General features: G+C 47.7%; 1 protein-coding gene across 1 annotated transcript in view; it reads right to left on the reverse strand.

Moving 5' to 3' along the window:
• The window catches only part of CAMK2G (calcium/calmodulin dependent protein kinase II gamma), a gene marked incomplete at its 5' end in the record, with an annotated part of 143315 nt that overhangs the window by 46508 nt on the left and 70955 nt on the right, over positions 1-25852 (reverse strand). The window contains 3 exons of the mRNA XM_048504468.1: positions 6948-6988; positions 15087-15155; positions 24628-24670. Coding sequence (XP_048360425.1) covers positions 6948-6988; positions 15087-15155; positions 24628-24670 — 153 coding nt within the window. The remainder of the gene's footprint in view (positions 1-6947; positions 6989-15086; positions 15156-24627; positions 24671-25852) is intronic.

The raw sequence follows: 25852 nt of genomic DNA on the forward strand, positions 1-25852 counted from the left end.
GTGGAGAAGATGCAGCCACATTGAAGAGTCTTTTACACAGACATAAAATAGGTCAGACAAGAGGAGAACAACGGGCGTCAACAGGAGTGCAAGAGAAGAGAAGAGGCCGCCCAGGTGGATAAAAAGAGGAGGTTGTAGAAGAAAGACCAGTTGCTGAATGTACACCTTCCTTTCTCCTTTCCTTCTGGTTCATACGATCATGCGGAGTCTCAGCCACCACCTTGACTTTAAGAAGAAACGAGACTCCTTCTTTCTGCGGAACAACTGACCCTTTTGTGTGTCCAAACCTGAGACAATCGCCTTTCCCAACTGCCCGGATAGACACCCTTCTGGAATGCTATTGTTTCCACTTCCTGATCTGGAAATATCAGTGAGACCCGTCACACAACATGGGCACAGCCATGGTATTTTGTGGGCATCTCCACAACTGTAGGCTTTGCCATTCTCCATTAGGAGTGCATTGTGGTTGGAGATGGGCGCGCAGTCACAAAAAGCAACTGCTGAGGGTCTACTCAGTGCAATTATCAAACCACTGTGTCCCAGGATCCTGTGGACGAAGCCATGACCCCTCAGCTGGTCTTTACATTTGACCACACCCCACCCTGCAATTATTCTCAAAAACAGACAACCCGCATTGCAACATTCCAGGAGGAGGGGGCTGGCCATCATCTGGCACAGCCAATCAGAACCCCACAACATTAACATAACAGAAGTTGGCACTACGAGGATCTGGACCCAACTGAAACCTTCGAATAAGAGAAATACAGGCAAATCATCTGAACACAGAGTTTCATTATTGAACAGCATGACACAGGCAGGATTTTGCTAGACAACCTTACTTCAGCTGTACTCTGCCAGCTGAGCTTACATCACTGACTTCTTGTGGGACTCAACTGGCAGGAGCTCTGTGTGCTTTGCACTGCCACTTGGGGCGGGGGTGGGGACAGAAACAAGATATTCCCCCGGCCGAGACAGCGCCAGCCTCACCCTCCTTGAGCCTTGGGAATAATCCTGCAGGCTTCAAAATCTCCAGCATTCCTTCATGGACTCCTCTGTTATTGAGCCCAAGCGGTTAGAGTAGGGGTGGCCAACCTATGGTGCTCCAGACATTCATGACCACAATTCCCATCAGCTCCGCCATGAACATCTGGAGCACCATAGGTTGGCCACTCTTGGGTTAGACCAGTGATGGCGAACCTTTTCGAGACCGAGTGCCCAAATTGCAACCCAAAACCCACTTATTTATCGCAAAGGCCCACACGGCAATTCAACCTGAACACTGAGGTTTTAGTTTAGAAAAAACAGTTGGCTCCAAGGCGTGCGCTACTTGGGAGTAAACTTGGTGGTAGTTGGTGGCTTGGCTTTGAAGCAACTGTGCAACTCTTCCAACGGGTGAATCATGACCCTGGAGGGTTTACTCAGAAGCAAACCCCATTGCCAGAAACTGAGCTTACTCCCAGGTAAAGGATCACACTTTAGTTCTTCGCATGAAAATCAGTGGGGTTTAACAGAGCTTAGCAGGGTTACCTAAACTACTTCCCCAAAACTAGATCTTAGGTTTAATGCTAATAATCGAGCCCAGTGGCCCAGGCCAGCCTAGATGTGGGGGGGGGGGGGACGGGACTCTGCGCGTGTCCACAGAGAGGGCTCTGAGTGCCACCTCTGGCACCCGTGCCATAGGTTCGCCACCACTGGGTTAGACTGTTGGATTAAGAGCAGGGGATTCCAGGTACAAGTTCCCGGTCTGCCATGGGAGTTTTCTGGGTGACCTTGGCCCAGATGCTCACTCTCAGCGAGGACAAAATGGAGGAGGAGGGAACTGTGCTCCTTGGAGGGAGGACAGAATAAAAATGGGCACTGATCCACAGACTTCTTCCTATAATGCTTCCAGGAAGCATTTCTGAGTTTAACCTAATTTGGAGATTAAAATTGGTTCCCAGACAGAGTAACCGCTTCTCTCATATTTTTCAATATTGTTATGTGAGGTTGTGGCACATTCAGATTACCCCTCTGTAACACCTTGACAGCCCCACATCAGCTAAGCAGGGCCCACCCTGATTATTTATTTATTTATTAATTATCAGACTTATATATCACTCTTCCCCCGAAGAGTTCTTTGGATTGGAGACACCCAGGAATACCAGGGCCGTGACCCAATGGCAGATGGTAGCAGATCTCCTCTGAACATCTCTTGCAGGGGTGTAACGAGGCAGCCCTGGGCAAACTGTAGCCCTGGGCAAAACCTGAGTTGGATGCCCCACCCCATGGGCGGCCACTCCACCACGACCAAATTTTTTGCTAAGGAGATGGGGGCTACCCTTTGAGGGTCCATATCTTTGGACCCCCTGAACCAAACTGCACCAAACTTGGGGGATGCCATCTTCTCCAGATGATACCCTGAAATTTTGGCGCCGATACATCCAAAAATGCACCCCCTGCAGGAACATCCTAGAAATTTGCCCAAGAATCTTTGTTCTGCATTGAGTTTTCTGCATTGCTGTCAATGGGGGTTGCAGGCTGGGGAGGCACATTTCTGAAGGCACAGTCTCAAAACGTTCATGGTCTCATCAGGAGACTGCCCTAATGATTCCCCCAGGTTTGGTTCAGTTTGGTTCAGGGGCCAAAGTTATGGACCCTCAAAACTCTAGCCCCCATGTCCTATTAGCTCCCATTGGAAACAATGGGGGATGGGGCACACCCTTTGGGAGTCCATAACTTTGGACTCCTTGAACCAAACCTCACCAAACTTGGGGGGTAGCATAAGGACAGTCTCCTGATGATACACTGAAAATATGGTGCCACTAGCCTAAAAACGGCGCCCCCTGCAGGCCAAAAATGGAAAACCACTAAAAATACCCAAAAACGAAACCAGCATTTTGATGCCCCCCACAAGGTGATGCCCTGGGCAGTTGCCCACCTTGCCCAATGGGCATTACGCCCCTGATCTCTTGCCTTGTAAACTATGTGGGGCTGCCACAAGTCAGCTGTGACTTTGCAGTGCGCACGCACGCACCTTCTGAAAACTACGGTGCCCCAATTGTTTCTCTACTGAAGACAGTGATGAGCCAAAGCCTGAAAGACAGTGCTTTGCCTAGCTCAGGTATATTTGCCTAATTCCATTTTCAAGGTTCTAATTTCTGGGTTGCAGCTGTAATACCGGCAATCTGGGTTTGCTGTCCTGCTTCTCTGAAAACACCTTTTGTTTCTAATTGTCTAAACTGCCTGGTGAACACTTAGGGCAGGAGAGAAAGAACAGCCCCATGAAAATCTTTGGAATGAAAGCCCCCGCTTGTAACATCTTTGCATGAGATATAGGCCCCTTTCGCACATGCAAAATAATGCGTTTTCAAACCACTTTCACAACTGTTTGCAAGTGGATTTTGCCATTCCGCACAGCTTCAAAGAGCACTGAAAGCAGTTTGAAAGTGCATTATTCTGCATGTGCGGAATGAGCCATAGATAGCGAACAGATCTTTGACAAACCTCACACTGAAGGTTATACCAAATGTTACCATTAAATTAAGACAGACAAGCAGGTAAACTCAAGCCGTTTACCAGAATAGGCTTTGGAATAGAAAAACAATGAACGAAGACCCTGCGGCTGATGTCTGCGAGCTCCATTTCCCCAGCCTGTAAAATATCAGTGGTTGGACAGTCCTACAACCATGCAAAAACGTATGCCTCAAACCCTCTCTACCAGTTGAACAACAGGCGAGCCATGGAGAGTTATGTACAAACTGCAGCATTTCCTCACAATAATCCACATGAACATGCAAAGCTGCTGTTTGCAGAGTCAGACCTTTGGCCTCTCAAGGTCAGTACTGTCCACTCTGACTGGCAGCCGCTCAGGATGAAGCCTTTCACATCACCTGCCACCAGATCCTTCTAGCCCAAGGGTCTGCAACCTGCGGCTCTCCAGATGTTCATGAACTACAAATCCCATCAGCCCCTGCCAGCATGGCCAATTGGCCAACTGTGATTGGCCCATGCAATTGGCCATGCTGGCAGTGGCCAATGGGACATCTGGAGAGCCGCAGGTTGCAGACCCCTGTTCTAGCCAGAGACGAACACCTGGATAACATCTGGAGAGCCGCAGGTTGCAGACCCCTGTTCTAGCCAGAGATGAACATCTGGAGAACATCTGGAGAGCTACAGGTTGCAGACCCCTGTTCTAGCCAGAGATGCCTTCTGCATGCAAAGTAGACGCTCTATTATCCTTCCCTCACTACTGTGCTTCCTGATCCAACCAGTGATCAAGAGAATATGGACAGTGATGTGGAAATTGGTCTTCAGAAAGGATGGAACTCGTATTAGAACTGACTGACCCAAGGAGAATAGGGGATCATGCTTGTGGGATGCTCAGCTGGAACTGTCCTTACAACCTACAACAAGATGTCTTCAAGAAGAAGAAGTGGTCAGCATTAAAAGCCAAGTAGTCCTTACAGCAGAAGTATTGTTTCAGAGTAATTATTGATTCAGAGTCACAATAACTGATTTAGAGTAAAAAGTATTGGCTTACACAGGATACTGAGAAGTATTTACAGACTAGATGAAAAAGAATACAAGCAACATATATGTAGCTGCTGTCCTGAATCAGGAGTAAAAACATGTAAAGTTAGGGAAGATTTGAACACCCGACTAGGGGTGAGCACAGTTGTTGTTTTTTTAATTTGGAAAATTTTGGGTTTTTAAAACCCAGAAATTTTCAGTAAAGCTGAATAAAACCAATATCCACCAACTTTATTTGGCTTTTTACTGAATATTTTTGGGATCTTAAAACCCAAAGCCAAAATTTACCAAATAAAAAACAATTCTTCCCCCCATGCCACCACGTCCCAAGTCTACTTTTCCCAAGTCTACATGGACCTGGGCAACAGCAGCGGGGAAAGCGTCGACAGAATGCTGGACTCCAGCATTTAGTTAAAGGTCTCCCCCCCCCCCACCCCCCCAGCCATTTTTCCTCAGAAATGACAGCATTGCGGGCGGATGGCTTGAGATCCAGTCCAAACGTTTAAAAAGCCGAATCACGTTTGGGTTTTTCGATGCTGTTTTCTTTTTCGATAAAGAAAAAAAGCTGGAAAAGCCGCTATGGCTATTTTCACAGTTTTTTGATGATCTGGTTTAATTAAATCACCACTCCTACGCCCAACTCCACAGGTGCACACTAGTCTCCGTCATTCCAAATTCTGACGGTTGTGCATTTCTCTGTCGGCATATCCACCCTTGCTGGCCCGATGCTCGTACAGTCGTTGACGCAGGCGACTCTCCTGTTCAGCCTCAACGCCTATGACATTATCCTGCACTCCTTGATGCTCAGCGCAACCGTTGCTATGCACCGGGGTTTTGCAGGCACACCAAGGAGCATCTGGATCGCACCTCATGAACAATATGAGGAGATGTATTGTCGAAGGCTTTCACGGCCAGAATCACTTGGGTGCTGTGTGGTTTTCCGGGCTGTGTGGTTTCCGGGCTGTATGGCCGTGTTCTAGCAGCATTCTCTCCTGACGTTTCGCCTGCATCTGTGGCTGGCATCTTCATGCCAGCCACAGATGCAGGCGAAACGTCAGGAGAGAATGCTGCTAGAACACGGCCATACAGCCCGGAAACCACACAGCACCCAAATATGAGGAGAATTAAACAGACCTTCTCAACAGGAAAGTTCTTACAAGGCCGTCTCCCTTGTTCAAAACGTGGAAGATGTTTTGGGCAATTTCCTTTATTCAGTTGAATGTTTTCTTTTTCTGCTTCCTCATATTTCTTTTTTTGGAAACAGTGACGCCTTCACACTATAGCAGTGGTGGCGAACCTTTGGCACTCCAGATGTTATGGACTACAATTCCCATCAGCCCCTGCCAGCATGGCCAATTGGCAGGGGCTGATGGGGCTGATGGGCCAATTGGCAGGGGCTGATGGGAATTGTAGTCCATAACATCTAAGGTTCGCCACCACGGCACTATAGGATCTGGCAGTGGCCAATTACTTTTAATTCAAGAACAGGGTGAATCCCAACCCGAGTCTGGGCTGAACAAGGATTTCAACTACCTCCAAACATGTCCCTTCATATTGCAATGCCAACATCATTGCCACAATATTTTCTTGGGTATTAACCTTTTTTTCCCCCCAAATGGACACCTGCCGGGTGGAACACTCTACCACCAGCTATCCGGGCCCTGCGGGATCTTGGAGAGTTCCGCAGGGCCTGTAAGACCGAATTGTTCCCCCAGGTGTTTGGAGAGGCTGATGTACGCCCTCCTCTTCCCCCCTTTACACTCTGGACCCTTAACTTTTACTGGGCCCAACTCTGGGTTTGGTCTCTCCAGGGCGGGCCTATGAAGTTTTATGAAGTTTTATGCTGGATGCCGATAAATTTGTTTAAACCCGCTGTTTTAATTGGGGTTTTAATGTGAATTGTTGAATTGTTATTATTGTGTTGTTCACCGCCCAGAGCCCTTTGGGGGGAGGGGCGGTGTATAAAAATGATTATAAATAAAATAAATAAAAATAGATTCACAGGTAAGTTTGAATTTCTGTGGCCAGTCCCTCCTCATCCCAGGTGTCTCAGCAGCATAACAAATTTTCAGAACTTTGCTCAGGACAGAATGTTATTCCACTAAGGAATTCCTCTTCACCACAAAGGGTGCCCCCTCTCTACAAAATTCCAGAACACCGGCAGATACTGTGCCCGTCGCCCCAAATCCTACTGAATAAGTCTCGGGAGCCCAAAGAGATCCTGCCTCTGAAGATTGAGGGGGCAAAAGGAAAGCCAAGGAAGTGGTTAGACTCAGCAGCTGCATCCAAGGAGGGAAAGGAGGACAGGGGGCCGAAGCAGGAGACGTGCAGCCATTTCCCCCCGCAGATGTCCCTTCTGAACCTGTGGCAGAGGACCCCCCATCCCTGTGGAACTGACTGAAAGGAGAAGTTCGTCCAGACTCAAATGCGAAACCTACCTTTACGCCATCTGACTTCTTGTTCAGTAAGCTTTTGGCAGCTGCAGAGAGAAAAGAGAGATGCCAGAGTGAACTTCGTGGGGTGACCTCTCGCTGTCCCCCCACCCACCCCCAACACAGCCTTGGAGCAGTGTTAGTCAGGAGTTTCCCTTAGTAATTAGGATGACGACAAAGTCTAAGTCAGATCCAATTAGGCTCCTGCTCGTTCAAAACAGCAAACGAGAGAAGGACCAACACAGCCTGGCGGGGCAGTCACAATCTCACACGGATGAATCGTGCCTTTTCAGTAAGACAGGCATTTAGAGTTCTAAGGCCATTGCCTCCCTCCTCTTCGCTTCAATATTCAAAGCCAATGGTGAATACTGAAAAGATAATAGGAAATAACCTCCCCAAACCCTCAATGCTGAATATTATCCCTTGAATTCAGCAGCTTATAACCACGTCACCCACAATAAATATGCTGCAAGGAAAATAGTCAGCATTCAAAGACATGACGTTCATGCAGTGTTGGTCACGAGACACTAAGACTTGGATCAGTCGCAAGTGCGTGCTGCGTGCGCACAATGCAAACAACACGTATGACCTTCGTGTTGAAAATTGACACCTGGGCATTCTAACTGCTATGAGAAACCCACGAAGACCCCTGCGGGGGTACCAGTTCAGGAAAGATGGGTGTATTTTGCTGTGGGGGAAGCCTAGAAGTGGGGCAGTCCGGAAACCAGGTGCAGGATGAAAAAGGACCACATTTTGCCGTCTCCAGGGCAAGATCTTGTCTCCTCTTCTGGGATGAACAGTCAACTTGTGGACACGCGTAAACATATACACATACATACACATACATGTACAAAATGCAGGGCGTGCTTTTTTGCATGTGTAACAAAGGGACACAGGAAGAGCCCAATTGTACACATGAGACCAAATCCCCACGTCTACTAACAAGCTTTTGCCAGCAATGGCGTGCTCTGCGGCTGGCAAATCACCCGAATGGATGGACAACTGCACAAAGGAATTGCTGTACAAACCGCACATGAGATTCTTTTGGTAAAGGCCTATAAAAATTACTGAGGACACACCTGCAGGAAGATGCAAGGGGCAGACCGATAAGGACACCAGGAAATCTTCATGGTCCGGACTCCTACATGGACACTAGTCCCCAGCCACATGAAGAACATTATTTTCAAAAGCTTCAGGTAATAGTTTCTGTGGCTGCTGTAAGGGTCAACTAAGTATCTTAAAACTTTAAGAAAGTATGCACTGAACTTGGCAGCCAGAAGTCCTGACTCTCAAGCTGAAACGCACGCGTGTGTGTGCACAGGGCAACATATTTGCAAAAAATCCAAACAAAACCATCAGTCAAAGATATGTCAAAACGCATCCCCTTTCCTCATGCAGAGTCAGGGCAGCGAGAGAGCTTTCTTTGCCCCGCAACGTCCCTACGTCTTCAAATCTGATGAGCTACGTGACACCTGGACACCATCAGATTCGCTGTGTGAACGCATTGGCTGAGATCACACATTAAATGAGGGATGGAAAGGGCTTCGATCAGGTGCTGCAAACAAGAACGACAAAAAAAAGTGAAAAACGATACAGACAAGGTGAGTCCTGTACCCCTTCCAAAGCCAATTTTCTCTTAGGAAATTCAGTTTCGTGAGCAATGAGACCAATGCACCTATTCTACACCCTCACAGGACTTTTAAAAACTGGAAGCCCTAAACAGAATAGGATGTCAAAACACAATGTAAACTGAGTGTGGGGTGTTGTGGGGTTTCTGGGCTGTATGGCTGTGTTCCGGTGTCTCCTGACGTCAGGAGAAAATGCTGCTGGAACACGGCCATACAGCCTGGAAACCCCACAACACCCCAATGATTCTGGCTATGAAAGCCTTCGACAATACATTAAACAGCTTGCCAAGAGCTGAGATTCAAAGTCAAAATTGTTGCCTACCTTGAACATGCGTTCAACTTAAATCCCCCCCCCCAGTGAAACCCTCCTTCCGTACAGTTTCAGAGGGCAGCCATGATAGTCTGCAGTAGAACAGCCAGGATCCAGTTCAGTAGCCCCTTAGAAAGCAACGACATTTCCAGGGTATCTGTCAGAGGGGGCTGTCACTCTCAAAAGCTTATCCCCCCCCCCCAAATCTTGTTGGTGCCGCTGGACTCGAATCTAGTGGTCCTTCCCTGCAGGTGACTTCTGAAATATTAATTAACAAGTCCTTCTTTAAGTGGCTTTCACTACCCCAGTCACAGGAGGGAAAATCTGGGAAAGAGATGCTCTGCTTTTGGGCACATATGGAGAGAAATAATAATCATAATAAAGGTTTGGGATATGGATGAACTTTCCCTTGCAAAACTACAGCCGTCCAAAGTTTCTGGACCCAGTTCTTCCTCTGCCAGAAGACCTGCTGATTATTTGTTTTCCCCAGAGCTTCTCTACTCTAGATGGAAATGTTGAGTAACAAATCAGGCTGGGCTCCCGGAAGACGACGGGAGGTAACACGCCCCAAGCTGCTCAGTTGCACACCAAGCAAAGGTGTGGTTCAGTCACACTGGGTCACACCTGGTTCTTAATACTAACAAGACAAAGGAGCTTATAGTGGACTACAGAAGGAATAGCTCAGAAATTCAGCTTTGACTATAAATGGAGATCAAGTAGAGCGGGTGGCAAGTTTTAAATTTCTGGGCGTCATGATTAAAGAGGACTTGACCTGGGGCGTACAGACTGCCGCGGTGGTTAAGAAGGCCCAGCAAAGACTGTACTATCTGAGACTTCTAAGGAAACAACAACTGAATGGAAAACTCCTGGTGTCCTTTTTCCGCTGTGCTATAGAGAGTGTCTTAACCTACTGCATCTGTGTATGGTTCTCCAGTTGCACAGTGGCAGATAGGAAGGCGCTCCAAAGGGTGATCACTACTGCACAGAGGATTATCGGCTGCCCTCTCCCCTCCTTGGAAGAACTCTATAATGCCCCGGCTTCTAAAGAAAGCCCAAAATGTTCTGAGAGTCCCGTCTCATCCAGCACACTCTCTTTTTGAACTGTTACCATCTGGTAGACGATACAGGGCCCTCAGAACTAGGACAAAGAGGCTTAGAGACAGCTTCTACTCTAGAGCTGTGGCTATGCTGAACTCCACGGCTTCGTGTTGATGTGTTTGGGGCTGTGTAGGGATGGGTGGAGGAAGGGGAAAGTGAGGATGGGGTATGAGTCTGAAATTGTGTGCATCGAGGAATGCTGCTGTAAATTTCGTTGTGCGTGCACAATGACAATAAAATGCTTATGCTTATGTATCAGTGTCCTTCCCCAACCTGGAAACAGAACTATTTTTTCAATGAAAGGAAGGGAGATCCCCCCATGTCATCGACCTCTCATCAAAAACAGATGACAGAGGGAAGACCTCTCTCTGGGTATCTCTACTATGGTCCATGTCCCACAGGATTAGCCATGCAACCGTCACAACCCCCTTCCCTGGGGACAATGGAGCAGGGACGTGCAACTTGAAACATATTTAACTAGTCTCGTTAGCTATCCTGAGCCCTACTTAGCAGTGCGGGGGACAGGATATCAATCAGGATAATAAACAAACGCCACTGGCGCCAACCACACACTGCTGAGGTGTGCTGCTGATCTTCTGGAGGGATGCAAGGGAATGACCTGGGATCAGCGATGTGCAAGCAAAAACATGAGTGTCTTAGCGCAGTCCCGTCTGCACAAAATCTTGTTCCACGCCTCTAGCTGCCATCCCAGTGTATTATAGTGCGCAGAAATTTGTCATGCAGTTATCTTGCACAAGTGGAAATGCACATGGAGATACAATAAGTCGGACTTAGCGCAAGTGGCTGCCATGGTCTTTTCCTCACATCTCTGCTTGTGCTAGAGCTGTGTGGCAATTTAATGTAGAAAGGTGGTCAGGCATCCATAAAAGTCTGTTCAGCTCACAGCCCTACTGGGTAATTGACACACAGCCTCCAGTTGCTGTCCCAGGGCAAGAGAGAGGGACACTCATGCAACATAACAAGGGCCCTTTCCCCACTCACCTTTCTCCGAGGGTTGCTGCGCGCAATTCCCAGCGAGCCTTAGCCCTACCTACCCTCTGTGCAGGGTCAATGCAAAAGGCGCTAGGAATTACGCCAGCTGAGGGGCGCCGAGAGGCAGCAGCATCGGGCTGCTGCGCTCTCGGCCCCTGAAGTGGGGGAGCGAGCTGGACTTCGCCAAGCTTGAGGAGAGTAGCGCAGGGCTTAAGGTAAGTGGGGAAAGGGCCATAGTTCGGGAAAGGTTTCTGGAAAATTAACATAGTTCACAATGGCCCTTTCCACGCAACCCAAATAAATCACGTTGAGGCAGAAAATAAAACATTTCCTCCAAGGAGCCCCGCACAGTTTTCTTGCCAAAATGTTTTATTTCCAGTCTCAAAATGTTCAAATACATCCTCTACTTCATGATTCTTTTGTTGAAAAGTTTTCAAAACAATCTGACTTGCTCTGCGTATCTCCTCCCAAAAACTGATCACAAAATGGCAGCCGGGAATCGTTTCAAAGGGATGAGAGCGAACAGGTTGGGGGTGGGGGGGTGGGGGGAACCAAAAACCTTTTGCAAACATTTTCGGGAATTTGTGTGGAAAGTGACAATGACAAGAAAAAGGAGACGAGCAAACCAAAGCTAGAGGAAGAGCCACATTTCCGCAGTGCTTGGATGTCCAGGTGTCAGCAAGCATACTGCAGGGAAAGGGGTGCCAGAGAAGTATCCCTGCATTTAGGCACCAGATGCAGCCACAAGACTCAGAAAAAACACACATGTGCAAGCCACAAAACACATCACACACACAAAAAGCAAGGATGACCCAAGAAAGCCACGGCTGGCAAGGCCCCTTTGCGGGTCAAGAAACTGTTTGACCCTCGCGACCTGCAGATTTCCAGACTCCCCTCGGTGCCCCTGAATCCCTTCCTTGAAGTACTCTTTGGCAAAACCCTGCTTTGAAAAGTCTGCTAACCTTCAGATACTCACAATACCAAAACGTTTACTCACAATTCTTTTGCCACAGGGAGGGGTCACACACACAGCCTGCAGGCTTTGAGAGGCGTCTCTGAGGCTCCGTTAGAGAACTTTTTTTTTCATTCAAAAATTTTCAAACTTGACATCATGTCTGAAAAAACTTGCTTGCCACAACTGTTGACGTAAGAGCCCAGACTTCTTTCAAAGCCCAGCATCAGTGTCAAAACTCAGAGGATCTGAATTCAGGTTCTGAATGCCTGCGAACTAGAAACTTCCCACTGGAGATGGCAGGAGAGACATCTTTGCAACGCTGGCCCCTATTACAGTCAGGGTGCGCCCACTGGCAGTTGTTGGCTCCCCAACACGGTCTGCCTTTTGGTCTGCCTCTAACATAACATGCATTTTTGAAATGTTCCCCCCCCCCCCCCCCAAGGGAGGCTAGCACATTTTTCTCTCACTAAACAGACTGTCCTGTCTGGGGTTTAGACTAACTGTGGGCTGTGACACTTGACTCCAGACAATTCTAGTTTTTACTTTGGGTTGTTTTTTCTTAAAGAGGCAACTGGTAGGCTCGAGGTTAAAGTTTCTGTCACTAATTTGCCCTGAGAGGTTTTTGGTGGGTCATATCTGCCCTCTGTTTAGCTGATGGAAAAATACCTGTCAGTTCGACTGATGCGCTTGGTACAGTAGTTACAGTCTTGACCATGTCAAGGCAAAGAGGGGGACGAGGCCAAGGAAGCCCACCGTAAGGGAAGTTAGAAGACGGAACACAGAAGGGCTTGGGTCCCTCGACTTCCTTGTCTGCACTTCCTAGGACAGTGATGGCGAACCTTTTCGAGACCGAGTGCCCAAATTGCAATCCAAACCCACTTATGTATTGCAAAGTGCCAATATGGCAATTTAACCTGAATACTGAGGTTTTAGTTTAGAAAAAACGGTTGGTTCTGAGGTGTGCGTTACTCGGGAGTAAGCTTGGTGGTAGTCAGTGGCTTTGCTTGGAAGCAACCATGCAACTCTTCCGACGGGTGAATCACGACCCTAGGAGGGTTTACTCAGAAGAAAGCCCCATTGCCAGCAACCGAGCTTACTCCCAGATAAAGAATCATGCTTTAGTACTTTGCATGAAAATCAGTGGGGTTTAACAGCACTTAACAAGGTTACCTACACTGCTTCCCCAAAATTAGGTCTTAGGTTTAATGCTAATAATCGAGCCCAGCGGCCCAGGCCAGCCTAGATGTGTGTGTGTGTGTGGGGGGGGTGTCGACTCTGTTTTTGCGTGCCCACAGAGAGGGCTCTGAGTGCCACCTCTGGCACCCATGCCATAGGTTCGCCACCACTGTCCGAGGACCTTGGACTATTGCCCCAGTTTAACTGAAGAGGAGTGGGTGTCAATCAAACACAGGCTTTTGATCTCTACAAGGCCATTCTCTTGGCCAAAGGCCCACTCATCTCCCCAACTCGTGACTGAGGTGCGAGATTGCAAAAAGCCCAATTTCTGCAAAAGAGATATGCATAAACGAAAACATCACACAAACAGCGACACCACCCCGAAATAAACATGCAAATGAAGTGCAACGAGTAAGGACCTGTAAAGAACTAGGGAGAAGGGGGAAAGGCCAGGGGGAAGACGTTTTTCTCCACCCACCACCACTGGTTCCTCACCTGAAAGGCAAAGAAACCCTGCGGGAGGCTACAACTCTGTCTGGGGAGCGCTAGGGATGTAGCACAAATGGTTCCTCAGAGTCCAGGGAACTCAGAAGGCCCAGAAAGCCTAGGAAGGGTTGCCCAGCCGCCCAAGATCACAAGTGCAAGTAAATTGGCTGGGAATGAGTCTGTGCTCTCTCCTCACTGCCATTGAGAACAGTTGCCTTGTTATCAAGCCCATGAGTAAGGCATGCTAGATCCCTGAACTTCCCCTGAATCCTGGGTAAAGAAGAAGAAGAAGAAGAAGAGTTTGGATTTATATCCCCCCTTTCTCTCCTGTAGGAGACTCAAAGGGGCTGACAATCTCCTTGACCTTCCCCCCTCACAACAAACACCCTGTGAGGTAGGTGGGGCTGAGAGAGCTCCGAGAAGCTGTGACTAGCCCAAGGTCACCCAGCTGGCGTGTGTGGGAGTGTACAGGCTAATCTGAATTCCCCAGATAAGCCTCCACAACTCAAGTGGCAGAGCTGGGAATCAAACCCAGTTCCTCCAGATCAGAGTGCAACTGCTCTTAGCCACTACGCCACTGCTGCAGGAAGCAAGAGAACAGGTTTATTCCCTTCTTCAGCCCCAAAACCACTATAGGGCTTTTTGGATTGAAGAAAGCAAGTCAAGGCTGGCAGCCCACCCCAGAGGGCTGAGGACTTAAGCCCCAGTGGTGTTCTCTGGGGGCAGAGATCTTCTGTGGCAGCCAAATGAGGCGCTTGAAAACCACCCACCAATGTGGTGGCCATCTTGGAAAGCTCTGTGTTGGGGTGAACATCAGGAGAGTTATCACTCTTCTCTAACCTGCCCTGCAATTTCCTTCGACCATTCATAGCTGCACACCCTGCCAACAGCATGATGAATTCAGCAATTGCAGAATTTGGCATTTTATATTACAGAATTCTAGCCCCATATAGATGCTACTGGGAATAGCCAGCCAAAGTTTCTCCTGACCTTGCTTGACTGGAGACCATGTGGGGAATCTGTAAGCCAATTTCAGCCTTCTCCTTGACCGTGATGGGTCACTTTATTAGAACTGGTCATTACATGATAGAGTTTCTAACCTTAGCTGATCCACACAGTTTGTGGGCAGCCCCACGTCTTCGCCCCAAGAGACCTAGTCCCGGAATAGATGCACGCATCTTCCGAATCCCCACAAAACCCCTACATGCTCTACACCAATTCCCTGACACCAAACCTCATGTGCCAATTCACGACAAGACTGTGTTAAGTACCCCAACATGCATGTTTGGTTAGTAGACTCAGAATCCATGTCAGAATGGGTCTTGGTTAGATGGACAACTCGGTACATGCCCACTTCTCAGCCAGCAAGCATGAATGGTGTCTCACTCAGTGCACAAACACTGTCATGCTGTTTGGTTTCCTGGCGGGGGTTGGTGGTGAATGGGCAGGTAGGTGGTTCTAAGTTCAGGCACTCAGGAGATACGACTCATGCCACATACCTTGCTCTGCCAGGCCGGCAGCCGCACTCAGAGTGGCCGAAGCAGGGGCGGAGCTCTGCCTGCCGCCAACTGATTGGACACAATCATTCAGTGGGAGGAGCCATAATAAAGCAAGAGAGGGCCAACAGCAACGAGAGAGCAAGGTGCAAGTACATTAGTTTTTTAAAAAAGTGGGAAGAAGGGAAGCACAATATTACACCAAAAAAGTAAGAACAAATGGTAATTTATATCCCTTAATACATGAACATAAGCTACAGAGGTTAGCATAGAGGGCTGGGCATCAGGAATGGCATTCAGAAAGCTGCGGACTGGGCTGTAAATGACCTTTGTGAGAAGACTTGGTACTGAGTTCGAGGTCAGCCCAGCCCAAGAAATGGGTCTTAAGGCAACAAGAGGCTAGTTTGTGTAGTTTTAGGTTCCAGAGGCAGGACTGTAAACTTTGGAGGATGAAGGCAGGAAAGAGGTGGAGAGGCATTACAAACATGTCTGAATACCTTGGTGAAAAACCCAAAGGAGACATCAAAACAAAGCAGCCAGCCCGTGGCGGGTGCCTCTCTTGCCGCTGAGTGCCAACTACGTGGTTAATGGGAAGAAGTTCAGGAAGTGGTTATCAGTGCTCTTTCAATAGGAAGCATAAGGTTTTGACAGAAAGTCAGCATTGTGTAGTGGTTAGAGAAGTTTTCACATATTTTCACCCCAGGTAACCTTCACCAGAGGATATTTAATCTCAGCTCTTCTGCTCAGAGGATAGAATTTTGCCACTTCAACACCTGAGTTTCTTTAGTCCACCCCTCCGTTTCCCCCACCATCAGCCATTCCTGAAATGACTTCTGAGTACAGACAGAATTTTGATACCACTCAATTAAATCTGCCATCAGCCAACACATGGCCGATTTGGCTCAATGTTTAAAAAGAACAACATTAAATGCAGAATTAGGAATGTTGTGATTTCATCTTGGAGAAAACAGAGTTGAGAAGGGGTTAACTGCCTCACAGGTTTCAAACATAAGGAAGAACAGTATACAACCCAGGGATAAGAACATAAGAACATAAGAAAGAGCCTGCTGGGTCAGACCAGAGTCCATCTAGTCCAGCTCTCTGCTACTTGCAGTGGCCCACCAGGTGCCCTTGGGAGCTCACATGCAGGATGTGAAAGCAATGGCCTTCTGCTGTTGCTGCTGCTCCCGAGCACCTGGTCTGCTAAGGCATTTGCAATCTGAGATCAAGGAGGGTCAAGATTGGTAGCCATAGATCGACTTCTCCTTTGCCCAGAAAATATGCACAGATCCCTTTGCACAGAAAATATGCTTAGCCCATGACGTATCTGATATCTTGCTGCCATTCCAGAAACTAGAAGACAGGACAGCAAACTGATGCTGATGCCTGATATCAAGATGATGCCAAAAGTAGAGGATAAGCTGTGTAGAAGTCAGAGAGGCCCCGGGGCCTGTTTGTCCGGTTACACAAAGAAGCCGCGTTTTGCAAAGGCATACAGTCTACCTCTAACTCATAGGTGTCAAACTCGCGGCCCTCCAGTTGTTATGGACTGCAGTTCCCATCATCCCCTGCCAGCATGATGATGAGGGGATGATGGGAATGGTAGTCCATAACAACTGGAGGGCCGCGAGTTTGACACCTGTGCTCTAACCTGTCTAATTTGGGCTGCTTGCCAAGTAAAGCCAAGACTAAACTCTTCCCAAGCAAACCAAAAACAAGCAGATAAACTGGGAAACCGGCTCTTGGGAAACCTGCCAGGAAGAATGTCGTGTTAACAATACTGAACATTAACAGAGCACGTTTCAAATTCTGAAAATGCTTCACCTTAATCTGGTCCGTGAGGCTTGTCAGGTTGAAGTTCCAAAATGGACATGGAGGGTGAAAGAACGGTGGACCACTGAGCAAGCTCACAGCCATGCCAAAGTGACCCAGGGGCTCCTGCTCCCCCCCACCAGTGCCGGCCGTTCGCTACCAGGAACTCTTCAAAACTGGCCAATTTGTGAAAATGATCAAGAGTCAGAAGGTTCTCCTGACTGGCTGCTGCGTTGTGCTGGGGCGGGAATTTTTATTTTTATTTTCAAAAGGATGGATCCACGTCTCCATGACCATGCGCAGAACGACCCTATGCGGGAACGGATCCACGTCTCTGCGAGCATGTGCGGGAACGTTTTTAAGTGAATGCAAGGTAGACACAAACACACTCCCCCACAACTACTGAAAAGTAAGTATCTAAAGGTGGGCATTTATGCTTGAAACCGTGAGTGTGGCGCACAAAGGACTGGACTTTCTCAAGCAGTTTCAGGGGCTAAAAGAAAATGAAATCAAATAAATACAGCTTCCTTGCCCCTGGCTAGGATCAAACCACCAACTTCTTGGACATTAGCTGAGCATTCAATCAATTGTGCCACAAAGACACCACTGTTTTAAGGTTGGGGAAAACACAACTTAAGTCTTGTCTCAAAACTATTCCACGTTGCCTTGAATTAATGTAGATCTCGGCTCCGGGAAATTTTAAAAAGGGGGCTCGCTGCTTCCTGATTGGATGGGAGGCTCCACGTCACTCGCAAGGGCGGGTAATTCGAACCCAGAATCCCCCCCCCCCCCCCGAGCTTCTCCACCACTCCTTGTTCAACGTGTTTTTTTCAAAAAGGTCTACTTTCTTCCAGGTTCTGAAAAGACGCGCGCTGAGCTGGAGCACAGAGACGGGGTGAATGCTTTTTTAGTGCTGGTGTAGTGGGGAAACCTGGATATTTTGTGGGACGAGTGCGCATCTAATTATGAGTGGGGAATCGACCTTAGCTGTCCAAATTGACAGTTTTGCTGATGCTATCCAGGTACTTTATAATACTGCACCGATGTAAGAAGATGCGTTCAACGTGCAAGCCGATTTTCCTGGGCAACAGTACATGGTGTGACTTTGCAGTCCATTTATGTTGCCTTACCTTTGCTTTTATCATTCTGTTTTTTTGCTTTATCAGTCTCAGTACTGTGGAGGTGTTTATTTGTGAGCTGCCTTCGACTGACTGTGGGATTATAATCCAAAGCCAAGCCTTGTGTTTTGTCAGATGTAAAGTTTATCAACAGGAGAAGTGTGAGAATCATTTCTGGCCGTCACAAGCAACAACACTGATGCAGCTTAACTCTGCTCACGCTAGCCAGGATCAGAGCCTTGGACATTCTCCCTCCCTTACAAATCTGATCAGCATGCAAAAGGAAATATTAAAGAATTCTGAGCTAACTGTCTTGTTTTCCAAGGATACTAGAACAGGGAGTTCTTGCAATAGGGAACTACATCAAATGACCACTAGATAGCACTAGCAAGTCGGAAGATCAAATCCGGATTCAAGGAAGCTTCATGGAGCTTGCTAGACAACCACATAAAATAACGTGGGGCTGGCTGGCCAGATGTAAAAAAAGGATCTGAAATAGCAGTGAAAAAGGACAAGGCAAGATGCCAAATTTGCTAGCCTGGGCCAAAAAAAGTTTACTGATCTAGTGCAGGACTAGATCAGATTGCAGAGTTGGTTGCAGAAATAAAGGAGTGAGCGACTTTAATAAGCGCAACATTGGGTCAGTGTGGAGGGGATTCAAAAATTCATTTTTCTCTGGCAGGACAACAACGAAACAGCAGCTAAGATGCCAGGGGCAAAACATAAGAAAATACACTTCTGTTGCTGTCATCCTATATACCAGTGGTGGCGAACCTTTGGCACTCCAGATGTTATGGACTACAATTCCCATCAGCCCCTGCCAGCATGGCCAATTGGCCATGCTGGCAGGGGCTGATGGGAATTGTAGTCCATAACATCTGGAGTGCCAAAGGTTCGCCACCACGGCTATATACCAATTTCAGTTTCCCTATTAGTGCCACTACAGTGTAAAAGTGGCTCCAACTCTTTAAAGTTTATATACAGTATTTTTTTAAAAAAAGCAGGAGGAGGTATAATGGTAGCTATGATACCATTAACCATTCCTCATGGAGTATTTTTTTTTAATCAGAAGGGGGTATAGTGGTAGTTATTATATTACTAACCTTTCCTTGCCGAATTTGCTAGCTAACCAAGAGTTCAAGGCTTTAACTATCAGTCAACTTTGTTTGCATAGAGTTACTTTCATCTTGGACAGTTAATTGATGCAATTACAGAAAAGTTAGATCAAAAGCTTTTTAATAGAGGTTAGCTGTTGAAATTAGCGTTCTTATCTTGCTTTGTCAGATGTAACTCACAGGCACAAGCTGATTGGCTTATTTGAACTTACACTGATTATCTCAAACTTAGATATGAATCAATCAGTTATCTAGAGGATAATCACATGATTATGATAGAAGAGATTCTGATAAAGGTAAGACTGATATTGTTCTGTAAGGATGTACTCTTGTGACAAGCAAATCAGATTTCTCTGGATAGAAGTCTCAGAAGAAGATGGTGAGATTTCTGGGTGCGTAACTTGGGCTTTTTGATAATCCCTACAAGCCATGAGACAAAAAGCTAAAATCTGATTTGCCTTTTAAACTATTACGTGTTATTGTAATATGATTAATCAGTGCTAAGAGCTTTGACAATTTTAGCATTTATCTTCACTGTCATCGTAGGGTTAATTCTTTTTACTTGCTTGCATTTTCTTCTGTCTTGTTTAATAAGGAGAGAACAATTTCTTTTTTCATGAAGCATAACCATCGGAAAGTGCTTAATTCAGAGTCTCTAATGGGATTCAGGAGGAATCTTTTATAGCAGGGCAGCCTGAAGTATCACGGGGCAACTGACTTCATCGTGGAGTTTAAAGTTGCAGAAGACAGATAACGCTTTGCTTTCCATTTTGAGGGACCGTTCTGACCTCAGCTGCATCCAGGACTGACAAGGATTAAAAAGTAAAAGGAACAGAAGTAATGTTGGATTTCAGAAGGAGATGACCAACATTCTGTTCACCACATGAGCCTGACCACACTCCGAGGGACAGTAGATGGTTGCCATCCCTGAGGTTTGCTGCTCTGTCTGTGAAAGGCATCCTCCTAGGCATTCAGGCGCTGGCATCTGCACTGTGGAAACTTCTAAGGTGCCTACTGCTGAAGGACAGTCCCTTGGACAGTTCTTAACCAATGGGCCTTTCCCCACTTTACCTCTTTTGAGTGCCACGCCGCAGCTACCCCGCGTAGAAAAGCCTCCGTGGCTTTTGAGAACGGAGAAATTGTTCCCCACTCATTTGCCATTCACGAAATAACGTGGGGTCCCAGAGCAAGCATCCCGCGGCAATCGAGCGTTCTGATTGGCTGGCACGGAAGGCGGGCCTCCATTTTGATTGGCTGGCACGTGAAGTCGGTTTTGATAGGCTCGCACGTGCGTACGTGCAAACGTCATCTAAAAGGCGCTGGACGCGTTGTTTTGAGCCGTCGACACATGCAGACGTCTCAATTGTAGCGGGTTTTTTTGCATTGTAAAAGATTTGTCGCCACGTGTCTACGTCATCACGTTATTTCTGACGGGGACACTCTTCCTTTAAAAAATGGAGAGGCCTGTTGCCTAATTGGTCGGAAGGCTGTGCGTCACAGCGAATCAACTTTGTGCAAACATCCTAAGTTCTCCACCACCCCGCAGCAAGCGCGGCGTTTATGAAAAAGTTGCTGTTCGAAGAGGAGCTAATTTGACGCGCGCAAAGGAGGTGGGAGAGCAGCAGATTTGGGGCAGCTGGGGAGCGCTGCTGGTGCGCTGGGGAGCGTGGAGGATCCCGTGTCTTTTCGAGAGGTTACCCCGCGGCATATGGTGAGTGGGGAAAGGCCCCAAGCCTTCCTCTTCCAGAGATGGGCTGGCCTTGGAAGGGTGAGGGGCAGGCAGTACGTCCTTCAGACAACCTTTAAAAATGCATTCAATCCATTCTCCGATCTTGCCAAGTGGGCACGGGCGTCCCCTCCCCAAATACAGTCAGCCAAGTGACACAGAGGTCACCAAGAGACACGTATGCAGGGACAAGGAGAACGAGCACCGTTAGAGTTGCAGCCTAACATATAGCCATTTTGAAGCCTGTCATTTGGGGATGGGGGTGGGGGTGTCAACAGGAAATCCATTTTGTTTGCTGTCAGGCCTAGTAAGATATCATTTTTCCTTCTCATGAGCTCAGTGGGTCCAGAAATCAGGTGTTTGTTTAATTGTCCAGAAATCAGGTGTTTGTTTGTTTAATTGTTTAATTTAATGAGTGTACTATCTCTCCAAGGTCATAACACTTGTTAGAGCCGTGGTGGCGAACCTTTGGCACTCCAGATGTTATGGACTACAATTCCCATCAGCCCCTTCCAGCATGGCCAATTGGGTTTTCCGGGCTGCGTGGCCGTGGACTGGTGTATCTTGTTCCTAACGTTTTGCCTGCATCTGTGGCTGGCATCTTCAGAGGTGAAGCCACAGATGCAGGCAAAACATGAGGAACAAGATCCACCAGATCACGGCCACACAGCCTGGAAAACCCACCACAACCAGTTGAATCCGGCCATGAATGCCTTCGACAATACACAGAAGAAGAAGAGTTGGATTTATATCCCCCCTTTCTTTCCTGTAAGGAGACTCAAAGGGGCTGACAAACTCCTTCCCCCTTCACAACAAACACCCTGTGAGGTATGTGGAGCTGAGAGAGCTCAGAAGAACTGTGACTAACCCTGAACAACCAGAACAGGTCTCCATTGTATGATTTTACTTCATGACAGGCAAGGTTTAAGAGTGACTAGAACACGGCAGCCCTGCAGAGTTAGAAGACATCTTCATGCCCCAAGTAGTCTCTCCTCCCCCCACCCATTCAGAAACATGTGCAAAGTTCAAATGTGGGGGTGGCCAGGAAAGAGAAGGTTGATACGCCCTGAGAGGGAACTCACATTTCTATGACATTGATACCCATAGTGACTTTGGGGTACTTTACCATTAGATGACATAATAAGAACATAAGAAAGAGCCTGCTGGGTCAGACCAGAGTCCATCTAGTCCAGCTCTCTGCTACTCGCAGTGGCCCACCAGGTGCCTTTGGGAGCTCACATGCAGGAGGTGAAAGCAATGGCCTTCTGCTGCTGCTGCTCCTGAGCACCTGGTCTGCTAAGGCATTTGCAATCTCAGATCAAGGCAGATCAAGATTGGTAGCCATAGATCGACTTCTCCTCCATCAATCTTCGTACCTTCGGGACCGTCTTACCCCATACGTCCCTACACGGCCTCTACGTTCGTCAGAGGCCAATTTGCTGGTGGTCCCTAGCCCCTCGATGATGCGGCTGGCCTCTACCCGGGCCAGGGCTTTTACAGCCCTGGCCCCTGCCTGGTGGAACACCTTACCACCATCTATTCGGGCCCTGCGGGACCTTGGAGAGTTCCACAGGGCCTGTAAGACCGAATTGTTCCACCGGGCGTTTGGGGAGGCTGGCTGCTGAGGTGCGCCCCGCCCCTTCCTTCTCCCTTTCCCCTTTACTTCCTGGGCTCTTCACTTCTCTGTTTTGTTTTTCCAGGGTGGATTTATGAAGTCTGTGTTTATGTTGGATGCCACTGCAATGCATTGTTATTAATCTGTTTTAATGGGGGTATTGTAATTATTGTTTTTATCATGTTGTTCACCGCCCAGAGCCCTTCGGGGGAAGGGCGGTATACAAGACTAATTATAAATAAATAAATAAATAAATCTGTCCAAGCCCTTTTTAAAGCTATCCAGGTTAGTGGCCATCACCACCTCCTGTGGCAGCATATTCCAAACACCAATCACACGTTGTGTGAAGAAGTGTTTCCTTTTATTAGTCCTAATTCTTCCCCCCAGCATTTTCAATGGATGCCCCCTGGTTCTAGTATTGTGAGAAAGAGAGAAAATTTTCTCTCTGGCCCCACTTTCCTTAAGCCCCGCGCTACCCTCCTAAAGTAGCGCGGGGTTCAGCTGCCCTCCACACTTCAGGGGCGGCGAGAACGCAGCCGCCCCGACGCTGCTTCTCTCGCGCCCCCTCAACGCGCGGAATTTCTGGCGCCTTTTCAAATGGCGCCTTTTGACGACCCCGCGCTCTGCGTGGGGAAGCCGGGGCGCGCGCCAGGAATTGCACGCGCCGGGAATTGCCCGCAGCAACCCTCGGGCAAAGGTGAGTGGGGAAAGGGCCTCTGTCAACATTTTCTACCCCATGCATCATTTTATAGACTTCAATCATATCCCCCCTCAGCCTTCTCCTCTCCAAACTAAAGAGTCCCAAACGCTGCAGCCTCTCCTCATAAGGAAGGTGCTCCAATCCTGGTAAAATGATTGGAACCATTCTTTACCTAGGAAAGGCAAAATTTAGCCAGAGCACCCATGAAGAGCACACTGCCAGCTCTATGAACAGCCATTCCCAAAGAAATTTAAAGATTCCTTTCTTTAGAAAAATCCAGCCACCCCGCCCTCCCAATAACACCTGTAAATAACAGTTAGCAACCAGGACAGCATTTTATGAGAGAGAAGGGACAGCTTCCACTGTGTCCTCTGACCTATGAATCACCACATTTCATCCGTCCGAGTGAAGTTCCGGCATCAGAAGATCAGAAACTACATTACACCATGCCTTATTAGACCTCAGTGGTTAGTGGTTCTATTAACAGAACACTAGGAGAACCCAAGGTAAGTGATTGATACTTCAACACGGGACTATATGGGCAGAAACGTCTGTGGATTTCATAATAATAGTGAGATACAGCCATCTTGGAGAACAGTAATTTGCTTCGCTTGCAAAATGCCCCTTCGTTGAGGGAGTTCCATCTGGAATGGCACCTCCTCATGGCTACGGTCAAGGAACTCAGGCAGTCTTCTCCACCAGCCCCTACGGGAAACTGGGTTTTGCAGAAGCTCAGAGCTGCGCTCCACTCCCTCAACACACACCCCGTTTTCTGCTGTTGCACTTGTGCTTTATTCTACCCTTCCCTCAGGCCCACAGGGATCAAGGGCAACATTCTTCACTGGAAGGAGAGAAATAAGGGCACCTTGAATGATTCATCTACTCTCCCTCCTCAGCCCAACAGCTGGGGCAGGTGCATTGGGGGGGCATGAATGAAATGTTATGGGGGGGTTCCTTCTCTGTGGCACCCTCTCAGACGGCTGCCTCTCTGGGCTCTTCTGACAACATTCCTCCCTCTGAAAACCTCAACCTGTTTGACCTAAATTTAAAGAGTCCAGGCTATGCCTTCTGAAGCCCCAGGAGACAGTGGACAGAAACTGCCCTTTTTAGCCTTGTTCTTGGTTGGGATCCTGTTCCCACTGAATGGCTGGAAGAAACAAGCTTGCCTCTACAATGCCTAGTTCCTGAGAACACTGAAGGATGCCAAGGGGCCCAGCTCCCAGGTTTACACAGTCACTGATGGACAGACCCCTCCTCAAGTGGACAATGACTGGACTTTTCCAAACCAGAGTCACCTATAAAACAACCTCAACCAAGACTCTTGAATAATCACTCCTGGGTTTTTCTTTAGCTGACTTCAAGGCGTTTTAGGAACTTCATGATATGGTTCCTGGCAGTGATTTAGCTTAAACACCCAGGAGGAGAAGAGTGACCAAGACAGAAAAGAGGAACACTTACCTGAAAAATTCCGAGACACCAGCATTGTTGTGAGGATGGCACCCTAGAAGAGGCAGAGAGGGGAAAATGCAGAAACTGAATGCCGTAACCGATCCATCGACACCCGACCTCACTGGATGGACGGGATATCTGCACTAGGCAGAATCTTGCACCAATGCTCACAAGGCCCTTTAACATACTTCAGCCCATGTTTGCCAACTGGAACCAGAACTCACAAAATGAGTGCTGATGGGACGGTACAAACAAGATGCTCTCTCCAATTAATGTTGTATGGCAGTGAAGAAGCAGCAGCAAGCCTTTATTGGCATAGACAGCAGTACAACAATAATAAAAAACGGATTAAAAAGCATATGCAATACAGGACATAAATGTTAGGTCGAAGGAAATCTACTGGCGTTTAGTAATTTCCAGGAGAAAGTCTGCCACTGTCATACAGAGAGAAGGGTCAGGGTTGTCCAACAAGTAGTGTAATCTAATTTAATCGGGGAGATGGGGTAAATGTAAAGGAGTAGGATTCACATACTTGGATCTGATTTCCTTGAATCTGAGACAGTGTAGTAATTGGTGGGCCAGAGATTCAACTGAGCCATCATTACATGGGCACAATCTTTTAGCCTTTTCTTGCTTATTAAATCTGCCATGTAACAAGGCAGAAGGCATAACATTAAACCTGGCGAGCATTATGGCTCTCCTTTGAACAGGGTTTATGAAGCAATACAGGTAGTGTGCCAAATGGCAGTGGTGGCGAACCTATGGCACGGGTGCCAGAGGTGGCACTCAGAGTCCTCTCTGTGGGCACATGCAAACAGAGTGCCCCCCCCCCACACATCTAGGCTGGCCTGGGCCACTGGCCTTGATTATTAGCATTAAACCTAAGACCTAGTTTTGGGGAAGCAGTGTAGGTAACCCTGTTAAGCGCTGTTAAGCCCCACTGATTTTCATGCAAAGAACTAAAGCGCGATCCTTTACCTGGGAGTAAGCTCAGTTGCTGGCAATGGGGTGTGCTTCTGAGTAAACCTTCCTAGGGTCGTGATTCACCCATTGGAAGAGTTGCACAGTTGCTTCAAAGCAAAGCCACCGACTACCACCAAGCTTACTCCTGAGTAACGCACACCTCGGAGCCAACTGTTTTTTCTAAACTAAAACCTCAGTATTCAGGTTAAATTGCCATGTTGGCACTTTGCGATAAATAAGTGGGTTTTGGGTTGCAATTTGGGCACTCGGT

Source organism: Sphaerodactylus townsendi, linkage group LG07 (genome assembly GCF_021028975.2).
Source record: "Sphaerodactylus townsendi isolate TG3544 linkage group LG07, MPM_Stown_v2.3, whole genome shotgun sequence".
Lineage (NCBI taxonomy): Eukaryota > Metazoa > Chordata > Lepidosauria > Squamata > Sphaerodactylidae > Sphaerodactylus > Sphaerodactylus townsendi.